Source organism: Megascapheus bottae, chromosome 33 (genome assembly GCF_031878675.1).
Source record: "Megascapheus bottae isolate mThoBot1 chromosome 33, mThoBot2.hap1, whole genome shotgun sequence".
NCBI classification, from domain to species: domain Eukaryota; kingdom Metazoa; phylum Chordata; class Mammalia; order Rodentia; family Geomyidae; genus Megascapheus; species Megascapheus bottae.
The window spans coordinates 7,703,050-7,723,109 of NC_143541.1; the positions used below are offsets into that span (position 1 = coordinate 7,703,050).

Sequence of the window (20,060 nt, forward strand, 5' to 3'; positions counted from 1 at the left end):
CACTGATTTCCAGGCGGCTCCACCCATTACCACCCTCCGCCTCACTCACTCCATTCTGCCTGAGTCTGGATTATTCGTGAACCTGTCCAAGTTTTCATTGTGGTTGTTTTTACCCCAGGGCCTTTGTACTTGCTATGCTCTTCAACCCACCATCTTCCCAGCAGGGAAGCGACTGGCACAGCCTGTGCCTCTGTAAGGCCCAGAGGCAGGGCTATGCCACCCCCCCTCAGCAGACCTGCTCAGCTAGTAGCAGGCAAGACGCTCGGCTGTGCCAGCCCCCCCGCCCCCGCCCGCGGCCCACCTGTGAGCAGCACTTGGTACTGGAAGAGGCGCTGGACCACGAGTAGCAGCTGGTGCTCCACACTCCAGCGCCCCCCGAGCGGGCTCCGCTGCTTCAGAGGGGAAGACGCTGGTCAGGGAGCTGGGCCTCGGCTGGGCACCGCCGTCCCCTCAGCCCCCGGGGCTCGGACGACGGGGGCCTACCTCGAACTCACGCACGGCGGCGGCCAGCAGGGGCGAGCGCAGGCAGCCCTCGGCCAGCAGCCCCAGGTACCGGTCAAACTGCAGGATGTGCGAGGCGTGGTGCTCAAAGGCCGGCTCCCGCGCCAGGAACACGTCGGCCACCTTCGGCTGGGCCTCCCTGCGGCCACCAAGGGGCACGGAAAGTGGGAACGCAGCCCGGGGCCACCGCGGAGGTCACTCAAGGTAACCTCCGTGTCCCCACCTCCCCCGGGGCCCTGGGCCTCACCAGTCCAGCAGCCTCTGCTCCAGCTCCTCCAGGAGGCCCCGGTGCAGGTCAAGGATGGCCAGGAGCTCGCTCAGGCCCCGCCGCAGCTCCTCCTGGGCCAGGGCGTCCCCACCGGGGTCCCCCTCATCCAAGGCCCTCATGACAGTGGCGTGGAAATCCTGTGCCCGGGAGGGGGGGTGGGGAGGGGAGGGAGAGACAGGTCTGAGCACCTGCTCCCTTCAGTGGCCCTAAGGCTTCCAGGCCGTGGGACCATGGGCCAGCGTCACAGCACCCCATTTCCTCACTTGTACCCCAAGAAGCCGGAGCCCGGCAGCAGCTCCCAGGGTTGCCTTCTCTGGCAGGCAGAGAGCACCGCTCACGGCAGACCCTTATTTTACCCCCAGTGGCCCCCGACCCAGGGGTTGTTTGCTGATAGCTCACAGCATCAGAGGGAGTCCTAAGTGCACCAGTGGACAGGTGAGTTTTCTTGTTACCAAGGACAGAGAGGAAGTGCCAGCAGCCTGACCCGCCTCCTCTCATACACAGTGACAGTGCACAGGAGACGCCGAGAGGCAGGCCACACTCACCGCAGCCACGGGCACAACTGTGGCTTTGTCATTCACTACTGCTTGCTGTGCCTAATTTACAAACCATTGGAGCAGCACAAGAAGACTCAGTGTCCCAGGGCCCTGACCACAGTCCCAGCATCCCCCGGGGCTGGGCTGTGGCCGACATGCTGTGGACAGGGCATCGTCTGCCGTGGGGAAAGCCCACAGCATGGGTGACAGGAGGGTTTATCGAGCGAGCCTGGGGCCCAGGTGGAGGGGTGGTGACAGCAGGGGTGGGGAAAGGAGGAAGGAGGAGGACGGCCAGGGCGGGCAGCTGTACCCACTGGGGAGCTAGACTATGGTAATTAATTCTCTGAATCAGCTCAGTCCCCAAGGGCAGGACAGCGAACCACAGGACGGGATCAGGACACACACCAGCCTTCGTGGCCCCTCCCCCTGCTCCTGCACAGAGGGCCTGCGGGCCCAGTCATGCGGATATCCCACAGCCCCAAGCTCTGGGCCACCCCTTCCTTGTTCCAGGTGTGGGGGAAGAGCAGACGCAGAGACCAGACTACATGCTAGACAGCAAGACGGCAGCGGGGAGGCAGAGTGGAGATGGAAGGCTGTGCTGTGAGGCCCCCGGGTCTCCTCCAGGCCAGACTGGCTTTGGCATAGGCCTCTGACGCCTCTACCAAAAGGAGGGACCAGAGGAACTTCCAGCTTGTGTGAGGAGAGTGATTTGTTCCAGAGAAGGAAGGAAGGGAAGAAAGGGAGGGAGGGAGGGAGGGAGGGAGGGAGGGAAAGGGAAGGGAATGGAAGGGCCAAGAGTTGATCAAACTGCCAGGTGACTTGTTAAGCACCAGGAATGGCTGAGCCCGGGCTGGCACTGTGGGCGCCTCTCGGCCTGCTCTTCACCTGGCCGTAGGACCCTCTGCCCGAACCTGGCTCAGCCTGCCATCTGCCTTTCTGAAATACCCGGGGGTTTGACCACCCTCCCACTACCACCTCCGGGCCTTTACACATTTGGGCACAGCAACCACCCTGCCCCCGCACCCTTCTCCTTCCCTGCCTGGCGGTGCCTCTCCACGCGTCCCAATGGCACATCATCTGCAAACCTGGCTGGCACAAATCTCTCCACCCCAAGCTCCTGTGGATTCTGCACCGCACTGCTCTCCTCTCCTCTCCTCCCGCTCCCGGGTGAGGTCTGGGCCCCCGAGGCCCCTATCAACAAAACCCGCACCCCTCGGGCGGGGGCGCCTGAGGGGAGGACTACACCGGGCAGTGCGGCTTCCCCGCTGGCTCGCGGCCACGGTTTCGTGGGCTTTTGCTCTTTTCCCTCCTCGGGGTGTTTTCAGGGGTCACCTGTGCAGCCAGTGGCTTCTCAACTGTCAAGACGCAGGATGAACAGAAGATTCCCCTCGTCTCCACGTCTCAAAGCCCCGGGCACCCAGCCTCCCTTGGCCGAGCCCTTGCCACCCATGGCGAGGCAGGGGCTGGGACAGAGACAGGCCGTGATGGTCATGCGGCACTCTGTCCTCATCCCTGGGTTCTGGCTGCCACCCATGCACTGGGGAACTTGGTGGCTAGGAACACAGCTGAATGCCCGAGGCTCAGCATGGTGGGTGGCTGGAGTGGCAGGAGATCTGTGCCTCCATCCTAGCTCTAGGTCAAGTCACTCTCTGGGTTCCATGTTACTGCCTACCCACCACAGACATGCGCAGTCCTCGCGACAGGAAGACAGGGAACAGACCCGATGTCAAGCTGAGGCAAGGGTGCAGATGGCTTACCCAGCTCAGAGGAGCTGGACACGGGGGCTGGAAGCTCAGGAGAACAGGGATTGCCTAACAGGCCCCAGCTCTGGGTTCCATCACACAGCCATGTCCACAATATCCGTCCATTCACACATACGCCCAGAGCCCCCTGACCCCGGCACATCCCTCAGGAGGCAGAGACACTCGCAGATGCTCCAGGCCAGAGCTGGTAACAGAAACCGCCTCCACTCGCTGAAGGCCTCCCAGCCTCCCACACCACAGCCTTATAAACCAGCAATTAAAGTGATAAACTCACCAGGCCTAAGTGCTGGAGCATCTGCACGTACCTGCAGAGGGAAAGGGGTGAGGCTGTGTTAACTCACCCTGGAAAAGCACAAGGGGCGGGGGAGTGAGCTTTTCTGTACAAGTTCAAGGCGGCAGGCAGCTGTCCCCGACTCACGCTTTCTCAGAAGACAGCAGCTCCTGCGCAATGACAAGGGCCCTGGACTGTCCCTCCACCTGCAGAGAAAGCGCAGACATCAGCAGGCCAGGTGGCCATGAGCACCCCTGGGGAGGGGATTCACCCAGCAGGCCGCCACCCGAGGCCTATGCTGTCCTCAAGCCAAGCCTGTCATGATCACGTGACCTTGGCACTCCAGCCTCCTGTCTCCAGACCCCGGACAGTCTGCGCTCTGTACCAGGGCATCCCCCCAGGTGTCTGGCTCTTGCACACAGGTCCCTCAGTGGTCCCCGGTCTCTTCCTGCCTCCCACCCACAAGATGATGTTTAGCCACAGTAGCCAGGATTCCAACACGAGAGCCCCTGATGCATCTACCCCTCCCCCGCCCCTTTGGTCAGTTGTGGGATTTGAACCTTAGCCTGGGTGCTGTCCCTGAGCTCTTCAGCTCAAGGTAACTACCCAACCCCTTGAGCCGCAGTGCCACTTTCAGTTTTTTGGTGGTTAATTGAAGAGTGTCATGGACTTTAGTGCCTTGGCTGGCTTTGAACCATGATCCTCAGATCTCAGCCTCCCGAGTAGCTAGGATTACAGGCGTGAGCCACCTCGCCCAGCCCCCTGATGTATCTTATAATAATGGATGAGGTTTCAAACATCCATCTCAGGTCAAAAATGTCCACGAGGGGGGCCGGGAATTTGGCCTAGTGGTAGAGTGCTTGCCTAGCATGCATGAAGAGCCGGGTTCGATTCCTCGGTACCACATACATGGCAAAAAGCCGGAAGTGGTGCTGAGGCTCAAGTGGTAGAGCTCTAGCCTTGAGAAAGTCCAAGGACAGTGCTCAGGCCCTGAGCCCAAGCCCAGGACTGGCAAAAGAAAAAAAAAAAAAAGTCCACGAGAGCTGGGGGCGTGGCCCTGACCAGCAGAGCATCTGTCTAGCACGTGCAAGGCCAGGGTTCACATCCCAGCACCACATTACATAAAGCCAGAGGTGGTGTCACCCACCAGTAGTCCTAGCTATGTAGGAGGCAGAGGCAAGAGGCTCAAGGGTTTGAGGCCAGACTAGGATATACAGAAAGACCCTGGGTCAAAATAAAATGGAAGCAAAAATGAGAAGTTATGAATGGCGGGGGGGGAGGGGGTGGTGCACGGGGGATGAATCAACAGCATTGGGGTTCTTGGGTGGTGGCTATCCCTTGGGACACCTGTCCTCCAGCATGGGGGGCCTTGTGGGGACAGGCCTGCTTCCTCTGGGCTCAGGGCAGGGGACTCAGGGCAGGGGGCACAGTGATCCTTGCCCACCTGGCCCCTCCGCGGTGTAAGCCAATGTCGGTGGCTTCACGTAGAAGTGGCCGCACGTCCCCACGCGCTGGCAGCCAGTGTGATGATGGGCACGGGTGACGTCACTGCTCTGCTCCACCAGCACCGGGGACGCGGCCACCAGCACGTCCCTCCCGCCAGCCTCGGGAAGGACGCGCGGGCAGGCCTGCTCCAGGAGTCTAGCTATGATGGATGAGTCCTTGCCAGACAGCCAAGGAGGGCGGCTGGCAGGCTGGGTGCCCAAGGCCCCAGAGAAGCCGCTTCTGGGCGGCGCCCAACTAGGCCACTTAATGGAGCTGTTTGTTTAAGCAGGAAATGAACCCGAGGTTGACTCTGGAGTCCAGAGACAGACTTCTGGAAGCAGGCTCCTCCAGGAGCTTGGAGGGACACCGTGTCACACACAGTTCTCAGACTGTGGCCACGGGCCTGTGCCACCCCTGCCTGGGGCTATCCCCAGAGGGGCTCCGGTTGCTGGCACAGCACAGGTTGGCAGGATGGTCCTTCCTTGGTGGGGGGTGGGGTGGGGGGGATGGGGGATGGAGCAGGTGCGGGAACGGTCCCTCCTCCAGGGGGTGGGGCCCTGTCTTCTGCCTCTGCCCCTGGTTTCCCACCTGTGAGCAGCTCCCCACTGTGGTCTCAGGACCTCTGAGGTTCAGAAAGGCCTCCCTTTCCCAGCACACACAGTCCAGTGAGCTGAGCCGGGCCAAGGAGGGGGGGCACACACATGACCCAGCCACATTCACTGAAACCATCGTCCAAAGCCACTCCTCCTGGTAGTCGTTTCTTGGTTTATGGTTTCTCTCCTGTCATCCTAACTACTGGGGAGGCAGAGATGAAGGGATCACGGTTCAAGGTCAGCCCAGGCAATAAACGTCCTGAAGACCCAATTGGCTCTGCTACAGTGCGGTGACAGCCATACACCACCACACCACTCCCCTGGGAGGGGGTCTTGGGGACTTTTCTGCCCAGCTGACCTGCAGCTGTGATCCCCCCGTTCTCAGCCTTCTGGAAAGCGTGGATCACGGGCATGTGCCTGAGACCAGGTGAAGAGATGTGAAGTGTGTTCACGTCTACTTTGTGACGTGGGGACCCTGGGGAGATAGAGGACTCTGAGCCCTGCGCTGCCTCTCTGAGGGAAGCAGGGCCTGATGGCAAACATTCTGAGTCCTGTGGGCACAGGACACGAATGGCCCAGCCCTTCCTTGCTAAGGTAAGGTCACAGAGGATGCCATGCTGGCATGATGAGGCAGACCACGGAGCCCCAGAAGGTCCACAAGCCACATAGTCTTTCTCCTCTGCTCTGTGGACTAGGAAGGGGCAACAAACCCAGGTCTTCACCACTTCTTTCCCCACATTCAGGCCTCGTGGGCCTGCAGAGCTGCAGACAACATGGAGAAAGGGGGCAGGGAAAAGCCAGGATGACAGCCACGTGGCACAAACCCCAGGCCTCTGGAGCCAAACGGGATGCTGGACCACGCGTGAAGCTCTCCCACGCACAGAGCTCTAAGCCGTCCTCACCCTCAAACCCCTGCCCCTGAGTCCCTGACAGACTGACTGATAGACAGATACAGATACATGGCACACACACACAAACACGCACACAGGGTCCTTCCAGAAGCTCAAACTACAAAGGTCCTTGGCAGAACCAGCAGCCTTGCAGCTTCCCACATGACTGGGGAGCTGGAGCAATGCAGAAGACAATAAAGATGCAGGGCCGACTTGCTGCCACCATGCACTCACTGAGCAGAGAGCCTTACGTGGAGCCATGCACGCATCTCCATTTCATTAAACCATCAGGTACTGCTGTGTCTACTTTCCTGCAACAGTGAGTCTGATGCATTTGGCTGTCTATTAGTTTACGTGATGCACTCGGCTGCATGCTTTTCTATGTGCCAGGCAGCAAGGACACAGCTGTGAAGAAGACACGTGGTGCCTACCCTTCTGGGGAAGGCAAGCGGTATGCCAACAGACAGGAAAACAGAGAGTAAGTTACAGCACGAGGAAGTAAGCAGGGATGCTCTGACAGACTGCACGGAGGCTGGGGAGGTCTCCCTGACGACGTAACATTTCACACGAGCCCTGCGGCCAGCCACACGGAGGACGAAAAGAATGCTCAGCGGAAGAAATGGCAAGGCAAACGCCCTAGGGTTGGCGAAAGGGAAGACAGAACTTGTTTTCACATCCTTTGCAATGCCTGGCCAAGGGCCGAGGTAGCCAGCTGGGTTTTATTTGGTCTGTGTATGGGATCTAGCAATAAGAACACACAATACCAGGGACTCAAATCTGGTGCCAACATCCAGCGCGACAAACACAAGAGGGCCACGCTGTTTCCCACGGGCTGAGACTCAGTGTCTGTGGGCTTCCGAGGAGGGTGGGATAGTCAGTATGGTTGCCCTGGAAATGCCACTGCCCGAGCACAGGCGTGTGAGACTAAGCCAGGACAATCAGGCCTTGGGAAACCAGGAGCGGGGAAAGCAGGCAGAACCCTTCTGTATGTAACAAGGAATAAACAGCTGCTGTGGAAACTGTGGCAGGTCTCAACGTCTGAAAATCAAAGATCGGGTCCCCCCCCCCCCACCGTGTGGATGTGCACAGCTGAGAACAAACCCCTAGGACACCCAGAGCCAATGTGGCCTAAACCACGCCACCAGAGCCTCACGCCTGGCATCCTAGCCATTCAAGAGACTGAGAGCAGAGGACTGAGGTTCAAAGCCAGCCTGGGCCAGAAAGTCTATGAGACTTTTATCTCCAATTAAAGGACCACCAAAAAAAAAAAAAGCCAGAAGTGGAGCTGTGGCTCAAATGGTAGAGCACCGGCCTTGACTGTAAAAGTTCAGGGCTGAGAATGTGGCCGCGTGGTAGAGTGCTTGCCTAGTATGCATGAAACCCTGGATTCCATTCCTCAGTGCCACAGAAGCAGAAAAGGCCAGCGGTGGTGCTGCGGCCCTGGAGAGCCCTCATACTTCCCACGTCTGGGGTGTGTGGGAGCGGCCAGCCAGCCTCCTGCCACGGGCAGGGCCACGCCGCAGGGCTTCTTAGAGCTGCCCACCTGCTGCCTTCGGACCCAGCGTCAGGATGGGGCCGGGGCCCCCAGCACCTCCAGCTTGCTCATGCAGCACAGGAGATGGGAGCCCTTTCAGTCCTCCTTCCACCCCCTCCTCTCACACCCTCCCATGCCTGGCCCCTGCCCTGGGGCTGCCTACCTTGGGGGCAAGGCTGGGGTCTCTTGGGGTGCTCTCCTCCTCTTCTGAGCTGCCCTGCTCTTCATCCGATGTGACGTCGTCTCTGGGGGACACGGAGATGGGACAGACCTTATAGGGTTCCGTGTAGGCACTGGGCAGAGAGGAGGACAGAGGGTTAGCGTTGATCTAGTGACGAAGGGAGGGGACCCGGCCATGCCATCAACTCTTAGCAAATGTGAGCTGTGGCCCTGCACAGGTGCAGCCAGGCCACACTGGCCTCTGTGCCAGGCCTCCCCGTGCCAGGCCCTCTGCAGCCCCAGTGAGCACCTTAATAGGTGCTACCAAAGACAGGCAGCAGGGAAAGACCCGGGCTCACCTGAGGTACCAGGCATTCAACATCACCGCTGGGCGAACACGTAGAGCCAGGCCCCACAGCAGTGTCTGCCCTCGGTGGCCTGCGTCCTCTGGCCTTGCCATCAGCTAGGCCAACTTTCCACCTGGACTACTTGGAGACTGCTACCTCACGTGAGCATCTGCCCTCCCTCCCTCCCTCCCTCCCTCCCTCCCTTCCTTCCTTCCTTCTTTTCCTCCCTCCCTCCCACCAAGCCACTTGCTCCTTTATTCAGAAAGGCCTGATGGGTGCCCACTGCGTGGGGCTGGCACGAAGATGGTCACAGCACGCTGACCAGGCCAGCTGACAAGGAGGCACGAGTGCAGGCGTCTGGGGGACACTCGGGGCTGCAGGGCCATCCCCGGAGCACCTCACACGTCCTTTCTACCTGCTGTGCCTCGACATGTGGTCCCTGCAGGATCATGTGACCACAGCACATGCCAGGGAAGGGGCACAGGGCCCGGTGGTTCAGCTTCTAAGTCTAATGACCAAGAGGCTCAGAGAGAAGGAAGTCACTCACCCGTGTCTCCTCTCTACACGTGGGTGGGGATAACGGGGACTGAAGGGGAACACGGTGGTGAGGTGGCGTCTGTCTGGCGTGGAGCAGGTCTTTTCTGGCTAGGCTGGCGGAGCCCACAGGACAGCTGAGTGCCAACTCTCCAGACTGACCACCTCCCCCGCCCCCTGAGCTCCAGACTGACCACCTCCCCCGCCCCCTGAGCTCCAGAGCGAGCAGAAATCAAGGTTGTTAGAAGCCATTATCTTAAACCCCTGAAGTCACAGGAGGACACGTGTCCCCACGTGGGGGACAACGCTACGTAACTGCGCCCAGCCCTGAGCACGAAGTTCCTGCTCTCCAAGCCTGCCCGGACGCCCAGCCCAGCCAAAGGGGCCAAGCCCTCACTCATGGAGAAGGCATCTCCTCCCCGGAGATACCGAGGCCAGACCTCAGCCGGCCAGCTCACAGCTGGATCAGCCCAGCAGGGAGCTCAGAGGAAGGAGAGGGCAGAAGGGTGGGCAGACGTGGGAGGGGCGGTGGGGAGGACTCCCCCACCCTCCCTCAGCCCTGGAGTCCCGGAGCTCCAGGCCTGCTCCATGGCCCCTGCAGTCCAGGCATCTCCTTGGTGCTCAAAGCTGCCCTCTGCCATTCCCAGGTGGCCAGACGCTGCCCACGGCGGGCCTTTCACGTGGCTGGGAACCCCCACCCATGCACCATGAAATTCGGGCTTTTGGAACAAGCCTGCTGGGCCTCAGTTTCCACATCTGTAAAGCAGAAGTGGATGTGGACTGAGGGACGAAAGCATTAAACCCCCGAAGTGAGCCACTGCATCCGGGGCGGCTGCCCGCGTGGTTCGCCAGGCCGGCTGGCCGGGGCCAGGCTCTGAGCGGCGGCCTGGGGCAGCCTCACGTCTGGAGAGAGCTGGGCGCCCCACTCCGTTCCTCCAGGAAGGGTCAGCCAAGGGACAGCCTTTAATGGTTCCCAGAAACAGCGAGAAGGGGAGGCTTTTCAGAAAAGGCGATTTCCATGTCTCACTGAGTAAAAGCCCAGGTCATTCTTGCTGTGACCTGTGACGTCCTTAAGCACAGTGGGCAGAGTCGACGTTTACAGGACTGTTGGCTTTCTTACACCACTTGAATGAGACAGGATCCACACACCAAGAGACTTCCCCAGTCCAAGGCTGTCATTCATTGATTTTTTAGCACCTCCAGAGCACATGCACCTCTCTTGGGGTGCCCCAAGCAACCCCCCTTTAACCCTCTGAGCAACCCTGCCCCTACTTCTTTTCTTTCTTTTTTTTTTTGGTGACACTAAGAACTAAACTGAGGGCCTTGTGATGGCAACTGCTCTGTCACTTGAGCCATGTCCCCAGGCCTCTTACTTTTTTGTTTTTGTTTTTCAGGCAGGGCCTCAGCTACGATTCTCCTAACCTCACCTCCTGAGCAGCGGGGACTAAAGGGGGTGCACCCTCTCCTCCTGTCTCTCAGACTTCCTATCCTGGACCTCAGTGGAACTGAAAGAGGCAGACTCACTTCCTTCACTCAGCTCAAGGGTCTCGAGGTTTGGCAACATGAGGGTAGCAGCACTTCACCCCGGATGGGTAAGACGCCACCGCACAGATGGGCTATGTTTCTGTCTATGCGCTCTGCTGCGGGTGGACATTTCGAGGGTCTGCACTTGTGCTGCTGTGAGGGATGCAGCAGGGGTGTTCACACTCAAGACCTGGCGTAGACCTGTGCTCTCAGGGGCACAAGCCACAGGGGAGTTGCTCTGTCTCACAGTCACGCTGCCTCGCAGCTGGAAGGCCAGCTGTGTACCAGGGACATAGCCACCATACATTCCCTGCCCCTCCTGTAGCCCTGCAAGGCGCAGATTTCTCCACATCTAGCAGAGCCCTCGCACTGGGGCACAAGGATCATGGGGCCCAAAGTGACTGGACCATGTGATCTCCAATCCCGTGAGTCAGAAACACGTGTTCTAAGTTCTCTCGGGTGTTTTGTGACAGTGACAGAAATCTGACCAACACACAGCCACCTGGAACTCTCTGTGCTGACACGGGCAGCAGAGTCAGTGCCTGGGTGTGTGGTTCTGAGTACCAGCCATGCCATCGGTGCCTGGCTTGGACTGAAGCTGGGCACAGTTCTGTTGCTTATCTGCCCAATGACCACAGGTCCCAGCAATCCTGAATGGACTGGATAACGATACGGACACCTCCATTCCCAGGGTTTACACGAGGGCCCCCAGAGATGACACAGAAATCGGCGAGTACGTGAACTGAAGATGCAGCTCAGAAACTCAGCGCACAGCGCCGCCCCACCTGACCTCCAGTACCATCTCAGTCCTGGTCGGCATGGAATATGGGCTGAGCTTTCTTGTAAAGAAGACACCTTTCCCACCACGACTGTCTGAGGGTATACATCCAAGGCTGAGAAGCTCTGTCCCCTCGTGTCCCTGTATGTCAGGCCACTGGTCACTTTATTTTCCTCCACAGGCCTCCTGTGCAGAAGGCAGAAGCGGGGACACCACTGTCCCCCTTTCTCTGCTCTGGGCTCAGAATAACAGGAGAAGCAGGGGGTGGAGCTGTCCTCACCTCAGCACCAGCACCCGTGAGGATGCGAACCCTGCAGCACACAGCACGGCCAGAGCTGCAGGAGCTACGCTGGGGTGAGGATCGTGTTCACGGGAGATGACCTCAAACCAGTCCTTTTTCCTCCCTCCCCTCCCCTCTGCACAGCCTGGGCTCAGCAGCCATCCAGCCCGGCCACAGCAGGTGCCACCCAAGCCTCTTCTCTCCCCGTGCCTCCTCTCTTTCTCGGCCTCCTCCTCTGTGTGCCTTCATTCTCCCTGCACCTCCTCTCTCTCTGGTGGCTAGTCACATCCAAAAATCTCAAAAAGAGACACAGGTGCGGAATGGAGCTGATAACAGTAGGTAGGGATCCAGAGCTGCCTTCTTAGGGGCTGGTCTGTGTGCTACAGCCAGACACCCAGCAGCTGCAGGGACAGCAGGCCTGGTCCCCAAGGCAGCTTAGCAGGAGGAACACTGTCATTATCTCCACGCAGGGAGTAAGCTGAGGCTTTCTGAGGTTTAATCACTTGCTTCTGAGTGCCCTATCACCCACACAGCAGAGCCACGAGCAAGGTTCTCGGTGGAAGCTTCTGGGCACACCTGTTCCATGAGGACAGCAAGGAGACGGCTTGTGTGGGAGTCTGGGCCTCGAGGCCTGATGGAGAGGAGGTCACAGGCTTGACACAAGCACACGGGGGCCACGTGGAGCGGAACAGGCTGTCCAGATGGGGCCTACAGAGAACCCACCACACAGGCCCGGACAGACAGACAAACAAACAGACAGACAGATGATCTCATGGCCCACCTGCCTCCTAATCCTCCCTCAAGCAGGGAAGAAGCATTGTCAGATTCCTGGCCTTCTCTCAAAGGGCTTTACGAGCTCCCTAGGGCAAGGGTGGCGTCCTCTTCAGCCTGGCCCCAGGCCCCAGGAGAATGGACATCTTGGAGAAGTTTGCTGACTTGATCTCTGCCCAGCCGCCAGACCTCCTAGCTGAGAACCTTGGCTTTCGAGCCCAGCGTGGCTCCTCCAGGAAGCCTGTCTTGGCTACTCAGGAGTTTTCCTAAGAGCAAGCCGGGGCCACCATGCCCGGGTCCCCTGAAAGGCACTCGGGTGAGGCTATCTCAGAAGAGGAAGGGTGTTGGACGGGGTGGGACTGCCTTGGATATGGATATGGAATATTTTTCTTCCACAACAAAACGCCTGGTCCTTAGGGTGGGAAGAGGGCCACCCACCTGGGGCCCCACCAGGGCCCAGACACGTCTTCAGGGCTGAGAATGGCTGGCCGCCCCTCCTCCACACACCTCCCAGGCCTTGTCCTGCATTTCCTGTAAACAGGGACACTTCCTTCCCAGGGAGGGTCTGGCAGTGCCGGGCCACACCCAGCTGCTGACAGAGCCCAGGACACAATGGCTGGCCGGGGCTCCAGCTAGCTTCCCCGCACCCTGGACCTTCCCAGGGGCCAGAGCAACATCACCCAGCGCTAGAGCCAGACAGCGGGTAACCCCCAGCACAGGCGAGCCAAGCAGGCTGCAGAGGAGGGAGAGGAGGGCCTGGCCTTGGGTTATAAGGTAAGCCCAGGGCAAGATGTGGGGTCAGCATCACTCATCTCTGAACCCCAGTACAGGATCACACCCCAGGCATGTCCACGGTGCAGAATCTTCATACACCAGCCCTACCCAGGAGCCCTGGAAAGCAAGAATGGGTCAGAAGTATAGGCTTGGAAGGGGCTGCCTGGATTTCCAACCCCTGGTTCTCCACCGTCGACCAGAGTTCAGAGTCGGAAGGGAGTGGGGAGTCCTGCTCTGTCAGCCAGTCGCCTGTGACCTTCAACAAATACACGGCCTGCCTCTGCCTCTGGTTCCTCCTATAGGAAAACTGGAAGGATTCCGCTCTGCACACCCTGTCCCACTGCTGGGAGAGCAAGAGAACTTCAAGGCCTCCTGTGAGGTATTTAACGAGGGAGCCAAACTGCCCCCCCCCCAAAAAAAAAGAGAAACAAAAAACAAATGGCCCCAACACACCCTTAGTGACAAAGCCCCAAGCCTTCCTGATGTCCTCCAATCTCATGGTGACCCGGAGAGCTGCCAGCTTGCCCCAGGGGCCTGCCAGGTATGTCACTCCCTGTGACACCTCTACCAGGTGGCCGTGACATCCCTGTAATACTAAAGCAAACCCCAGGCCTGGGGAGGGGCGGGGTGAGTCCTGATCCAGCCTCCTCTTACGTCGCAGGTCCTGAGAATGGGCAGTCCGGAATCTCCCTCTGATCCAGTCTGCAACACAACTTCCCCTGCTCTGGCTTGCAGGCCGCCCACCCCTCCAGAGAAGGCGGGGAGGGGTTCCCCTTACGCTGCCTCATGTGCCCCGGGCAGAGCTCCCTCCTGTGAACACGAGCTGGCGTGGGCCAGCTGAGGACTGGGTGTCGTGGGGGACCCGTGGTTGGACTCGGAAAGTATTTATGAGCTGTGCAGCTAAGCCTGCCTTTCTGGTCAGTAATTATTTTGAGACATGGGTTCTAAGAATGGCAGCCATGCCAGCTGGCACCGCCTTCTCCACACACACCCAGGACAGACTGCCACAATGCCAGGCTGGGGAAACAGCACATCCCACAGAGCACTCTGGCTTGGGATGAAAGAAAGAGCTGGAAAGGTGACAGTGAGCAGAAACACAGAGCCCCGGAGGGCATGCCCCCGCCTCAGCCATCTTTCTGCCCGGCAGAAGAGCCCCAGAGCCCCCAAACCTACAGGAAACATTTTCTTCCACACGGGCTCACAGCCCACCCCCAGCTCCAGTTCTCTCCAGTTAATGACTGGGAGAAGGGCTTCTTGGAACCTGGCTTGATGCAGCAGCAAGGAGGAAGAGATCTGTGGAGGGACCCCAGTGTTGCGGGTGGGGGCCCCTTCTCTGGAGCTACACCCGGGCTCACCCCAGCCTTCCTCTCTACCAGCTGGCTCAGCAACCCCTCTCCTGACTTGAGGGCGCATTCTGCCCCCCACCCCAGTCAGGATGGGCCACAGACGACTTGTGCTCCATGACCCAGGCTCTGCACACCGTGACTCCAGAGGGTTCTGAGTGTCAAGGTCTATGACCAGAGCCCACGGGCCCCTGGGGCCCCGTGGGCCTGCACTGCGAGGCCCACAGATGCTTCAGATACCAAGCACCAGCCTTCAGGAGCACAGCCTCCTGTCCTCTCCCTCCACCCCAAGTTCAGATTCAATCAAAAGCCCCCCGTCCTGTGCCGCAGTGCCCGGATAGTGGCTGAGAACACGTCTCACCAGGTACCAGGGCTCGATTTGAACTGGTGCCTCCTGATATCAGTCTTCCAAGTAGCCAGGACTACAGGGTGACCCCTGTTTAACCCCAAATCAAGAAATTCGGGCACTACAACCTGCATCTACGTGTCTGGTCTGGCTGTCCCTGATGGTCCCTTCCTAGTTCAGGAACAGCCACCTGCAGTAAGAAGTTGTTTCCGGGTAAACTGTACAGGACATGGCAGGCCTATAATGAGCACAGATTCCTGAGAACTGGGGTCGCTGCTGACGGTACCCCACATCCATGAGGTTTTAATGGAAGATTCTCTAAAGGCACATATGAGGGTTTCAGCTACCTTAGCTGAATTGTCAGGAGACTCCAGCCCAAATCTCAGCTCCCTTGGCTGGGCAGCCCGGTGGTAGGGTTTGGTAAGGCTTGTGTGTAGAGGATTTGGTCCCCAGCTGGTGGCCCAGAAGAGAGATGACCAGATGGATTTCCTCTCCAAGGATGCATGCAGAGTGGGGCAGCCCAGGGGAGGGGCCTGGCTGAGGTCACTGAGGCCTCCAGGGAAGGTCAGGTCTCCTGCTCTTCTCTCGCTCAACCTCTCCCTCCCTCCCTCCATCCCCACTCTGCATCCTGGCTGCCTTGAAGTGAGGGGTCTCCTTAGCACGCCCCTCTACCCAGATGTCCCCCTTGCCACAGGCTCAAGAGCCGAAGAGCCACACCAAGCCTTTCCTCCTTCCAGTCACTTCTCTCAAATGCTCTGCAGGGAGAAGAGGAAATTCCCTTGGGCGGCCATGCCTCTTTCTGGGCCTTGGTTTCTTTGCTAGGAAACTCAAGGGAAAGCAGGCGAGCCTTTTGGACACAGAGGTACAGGCTTGGTGGTGTGCTCCTTCCATATCCTTGGACTGGCTCCTTGTCCCAAGATTGGGGGCAGAGAGGGGACTCTCTGGTGTAGACTCCAGCAGGTCCCTGTATGGGAGGGTGGAGGGCAGTCTGCAGAGGGCGTCCACTGAGGGGAGCAAGGAGCCCAGGCCAGGTCCGAGGCTGGAAGAACCCTGCATAGAAGCATCTGGCACAGCACCTGAGCCCCTTTTTCTTCCCTCACTCCAAGCCCTCGGCCACATGGAGCAGCTCCGCTCATGGTGGGCCAAGGCTGTGCTATGTTTAGGATGGGACCCTGCTTTCCATCCAAACCACACTCTAAAAAGAAACACAATAAATCTAGCGAAGAGAACACAGACAACCGATTTAGTCACTTGTTCTTGAAGAAACACAAGGGATGCATCCCCTGAGATTTTAAATTAAGAAACGTAGGATTTCACTTGATAAATACAACAAACACATGAGGGCCTTGCATTCTCTCCAGAGTGCTGAGGAAGCAGGCTGGGCAGGCTGGCGGGAGGGACCACCAGAATGATGGGCCCAGGTCCCTGTCCTCTCTCCCCACTTCACCCACTCTGAGTCAGCCGGCAAGACGCCCACAGAGCTAAGACCCTGGAAAACACAGTGTGGAGGGGATCCAGGACCTGAGGGCACATTCCTAGCCACAAGGCCAGCAACAGGAGTGCACCTGGGCGGGGTCAACAGAACAGACCCACCGTAGGGTCAGGGAAGATGCAGCTCCAAGCCAAAGGGGACAACGGGCTTGAAGGACAGCCCGTCTGTGTCCTGGAGGAGGTGGGCACAGAACAGCCATGGGCAGGGCAGGGCATAGACCCTGGTCAGGATACAGAACAGATACCTACAGGGCAGATGCTGGGCAGAGCAAAGACCTCAGATACTTGGTTTGTGCCCAGGACCAAGACAGAACCCAGTGACTGGTTCTGAGAGATGGGGAGGGGGTCTGGAACAGCTGGGTAGGGGGAGAGAGAGGAGCCCTCACAGGAAGCAGGGTGGGGCTCAGGTTGGGGTCAGACACCCAGGGGCTGGTATCGGTGACTGGGCTGGTCTGTGTGCTGGGATGGGTGAAGGCAACTCTTAGAAGTGCCCGTCCCCTGGGCAGCTGGTCACGTGCTCAGGGACAAGGCGTGGATGTGGTCCTGAGATCTGCACTCAGAAGAGTGGTGGCCCCCCGGAGTCCTGGGGGGAGGGTCCGGGTGGGGACACCGCCAGTTGCACTGAGGACAACTTGGCAGTAAAACATAGGGACATGCAGTCATGTCTCTCCGGGTCCTGGCAAGCTGGGATGCCTTTCCAGGACAAAGCACCCAGACTTAACACTTAGCCAAGCTCTGCGCCAAACATCTGGGTTTCAGCATGACCAGAGTCCTCTTCAAGGAGAACGGATGGCAGAAACCCAACCTCAACGCCCTGCACCCTGGGGGAGGCAGGGGGTGACTGAGGAGCCCCTCAATCACAGCTGCGGCCCTTCCTGGGACCCGCTCAGGCTCCTCCCCACGTGCACAGTGCTGCAAGCGTGTCCTTTCCCGATAAGGGAGAAAGGACAGTCCTCAGTTCTATCCGTGCCCTCTGCTCTGCGGCCTTTCCTGTAGCTTCCTGAAACCTTAGCGTAAAGGAATGAGCTCCTTACCTGTTCATCTGCGCCCCCTCCCAGCAGGCCCCTCTGTCTCAGAGCCCCGACTTGTTCACAGGCAGTCTGCTCACCAGGCAAGAAGAGGTGAAGCATCGGGGAGAAGCTCAGTGGGGACTGAGGGGCATGGAGGGCCAGCGGCCACCCACACTCCAGAGCCCCTTCCGACAGCAGCCCCCGTCCCTGGACTGGTGCCCCTCATTCCAGCCCCCGTGGCTGAGACACTGGCGGAGCGGGGCCTGTAATGACCGGGGGTGGGGGGGCTGCCCTCTGGGAGCACTGTGCTGGCACGGGCCTGCCATCTCGCCAAGGAGACAAACCTGAAGTCTGGCTCTACCAAGAGGCCCTTCCTCCGCGCGTGCTCCACTATCAGCTGACACCTTGACTCTGGCCTCCTGAGACCCTAAGAAGCAGAGAACCTGGCTGAGCCTCAGGGCTCCTCCCCTTGCAAGCTGAGGGAGAAAAGTGAAGGTTATGTAAGGCACTGCATGAGCAGAAGCTGCAGCGGTAGATGGCAAATGGGCCCCTGCACTCTCAACACAGCACCCAGCTTCATCACGAAAACAGGAGAACGGGCTCAGAACGTGGATCAGAGCACAAGGGTTACAGAGCCAGCAGCAGGCAGTCAAGGAACCCAGCTGTAAGACAGGAGCCTCCCTGGGCCCTGTCCCGCTCCCAGAGGGAGAGCAGGCTTTATAACTCAGCTCGGGGGTTCACAGGGTCCACCACAAAAACCTTTCCCGCTTATATGGAGCCGGTGAGTCCACACGGGACGGGGCTTCATATGGAAACCCGCCCCTGTGAGGCCAAAGAGGGACAAGATGGGCAGATGGAGACTGGGGCTGGGGTTCTGAGAGCAGCAAAACCTAGGCAATGCCAGCGTCATGTGAGAGTGCCCTCCCCATGGCTTGAACTGGCCTGCCCATCACCTGGGCATGCAGCTTGGGGATGTGGCCTCCTGGGCCCCTCTGCAGGGGACAAGGCAGACTGGACACCAGCCTAACCCCAGGGTCAAGCGGCTCCTGGTAGCCTGACTTTGCTGGCCTCTGCTGCTCCCCCAAGCTGGGAGCTTGAGGCTGGAAAGTCTTCCCCCTGCTGCCAGCAGACACTGCCTGCAAGAAAGGGGACAGTGGACTTAGGAGTGCCGATGTAGGATAGAGGAGCCTGTCACTCCCGGCTTCTCTTGGCACTCAGTAGCCTCGGGCCAATCAATTCCCTGCTTTGAGCCGCCCCCCCCCCCATGACAAACAGAAGCAGAAATGTGCCTTCCTTTACAGGGCCTTTCTTATTCCTCCCCATTCCTCCCTCTGCCAACTTCACCCAGGACCAGACTAAGGACCAAGCCCATGCTCTCGCTGTCAGTGGTCGAGTCCTGACCACGCTTAGCAGAGCTGACTTTAATGACCAGTAACGGGACATCTGGGCCTGCCTCCAGACAGTGTCCACTCCCCGAGGGCACAGAGAGTGGGCAGGGTTCAGAAGGCCCAGTGGAGGGTCTGTAGAAGACTGGCATTGATTGGGGTTTGAACTCAAAGCCTCGTGCTTTCAGCTTGCTTGCTCAGCTGGTGCTTTACCACTTGAGTCAAGCCTTCAGTGCCTCACCCTGCATCCCAAGTGCCTTGAAGAAAGGCTAAGGACCCAGTACATTTTTCTGCCAGGCATGAGCAGCTGGCACCTGTAATCCTAGCTACTTCTGAGGAGATTGATACCTAGAGAATGTTAGCGTGAGGTGTCGGGGCAGGCAAGTCTAAGAGATTCCATCTCCAAAATAACCATCAGAAAGCAAGCGTGCCACGGAGGGGTCCAGAGCTCTGCCCGCTGCTCTGAGGCGCAGTGCAGCGTCATGGCTGGGTGACAGCACACCTCTGGGGTTGAACCATGGGTCCCTGTGCCATGCCCCCATCTGTTCCAACGCCAGCATGTGGGGCTCCTTTCCTATACTCCATCCACAGAGCTGGCAACACAGACTGCTCTAAAACCATCCCTGACCCCCTACTGTTGGAGAGTAAATCGTGCCAAATTCAGCACATCCCTTTTTAGTTCTTCCAAGCACCCGAGCCTCCTTCTCTCCCTCGGGGTGGGGGAGGGCATCCTAAGTCTTCCAGAAAGAGACTCAGAGGCAACTTGGATTCCCACATTTCAGAGCCGGCACGGGAGGGAGAGGCCTGAAGGGCACATCCCCAGTTGCTCTGGCACAGGCAGACCCCAAGCCTCATTCGGAGAACCCGTCTGAGCGGCCAAAATGGCTGTACCACCCACAGAGACCGCTGCCCCTCAACACTGTCCCTCTCTCAGGTGACCCCCCCCAGGCCCTCCCCACCCCCATCGCCTTTACTCTGACTGCCACTTTCTGCACTCCAACTTCACCAGTCTTCTGCCTGTCCACAAACCCCAGAAGGGACTCCAGACTCAGGACAAAGGGCCTTTGCCCTGCTGTTCCTCCTCCCTGGATGCTGTCCCCAAGATGTCTGCTCATCTCATTTACTTTCCCGTGTCCCCTCCTCAGAGAAGCCGTCCCTGCCCACCCTGTTAACACGCCCCTTCCCGCAGTGCTTCCTTCTCTCTGTCTCAGCAGCAATGGTACTGACAGGGAGTGGGGCATGTGCTCAGCTGGCCTCTCCCTGCAGACCCACAGCTCTGCCCAGGCCAGAATGCCTGGCTGTGTGATTAGGAGACCCGAGGCACCTGTAATGGCTGGCTGAAGGAATGCACCACCTGCCTTCACGGCTGGCTACCCCACCTACCCCGACTCCGCAGACCAGAACAAGGGCCTGGCCCCTTCTCTGGGCTCAGCTGCTCATGGCCAGCTACTGCTGACATCTTACCAAGAGCACATCT

At 59.0% G+C, this 20,060-nt stretch overlaps 1 protein-coding gene across 1 annotated transcript in view; it reads right to left on the bottom strand.

Annotated features, from left to right (window-relative positions):
* Nucleotides 1-20,060, bottom strand: part of Fgd5 (FYVE, RhoGEF and PH domain containing 5) — a 41,681-nt gene that overhangs the window by 11,240 nt on the left and 10,381 nt on the right. Inside the window, exons 3-8 of the mRNA XM_090324019.1 lie at nucleotides 8,005-8,134; nucleotides 3,487-3,545; nucleotides 3,343-3,373; nucleotides 749-906; nucleotides 484-640; nucleotides 302-392 (exon numbers count right to left, since the gene is read on the bottom strand). Of these exons, the coding sequence (XP_090180145.1) occupies nucleotides 302-392; nucleotides 484-640; nucleotides 749-906; nucleotides 3,343-3,373; nucleotides 3,487-3,545; nucleotides 8,005-8,134 (626 nt within the window). The remainder of the gene's footprint in view (nucleotides 1-301; nucleotides 393-483; nucleotides 641-748; nucleotides 907-3,342; nucleotides 3,374-3,486; nucleotides 3,546-8,004; nucleotides 8,135-20,060) is intronic.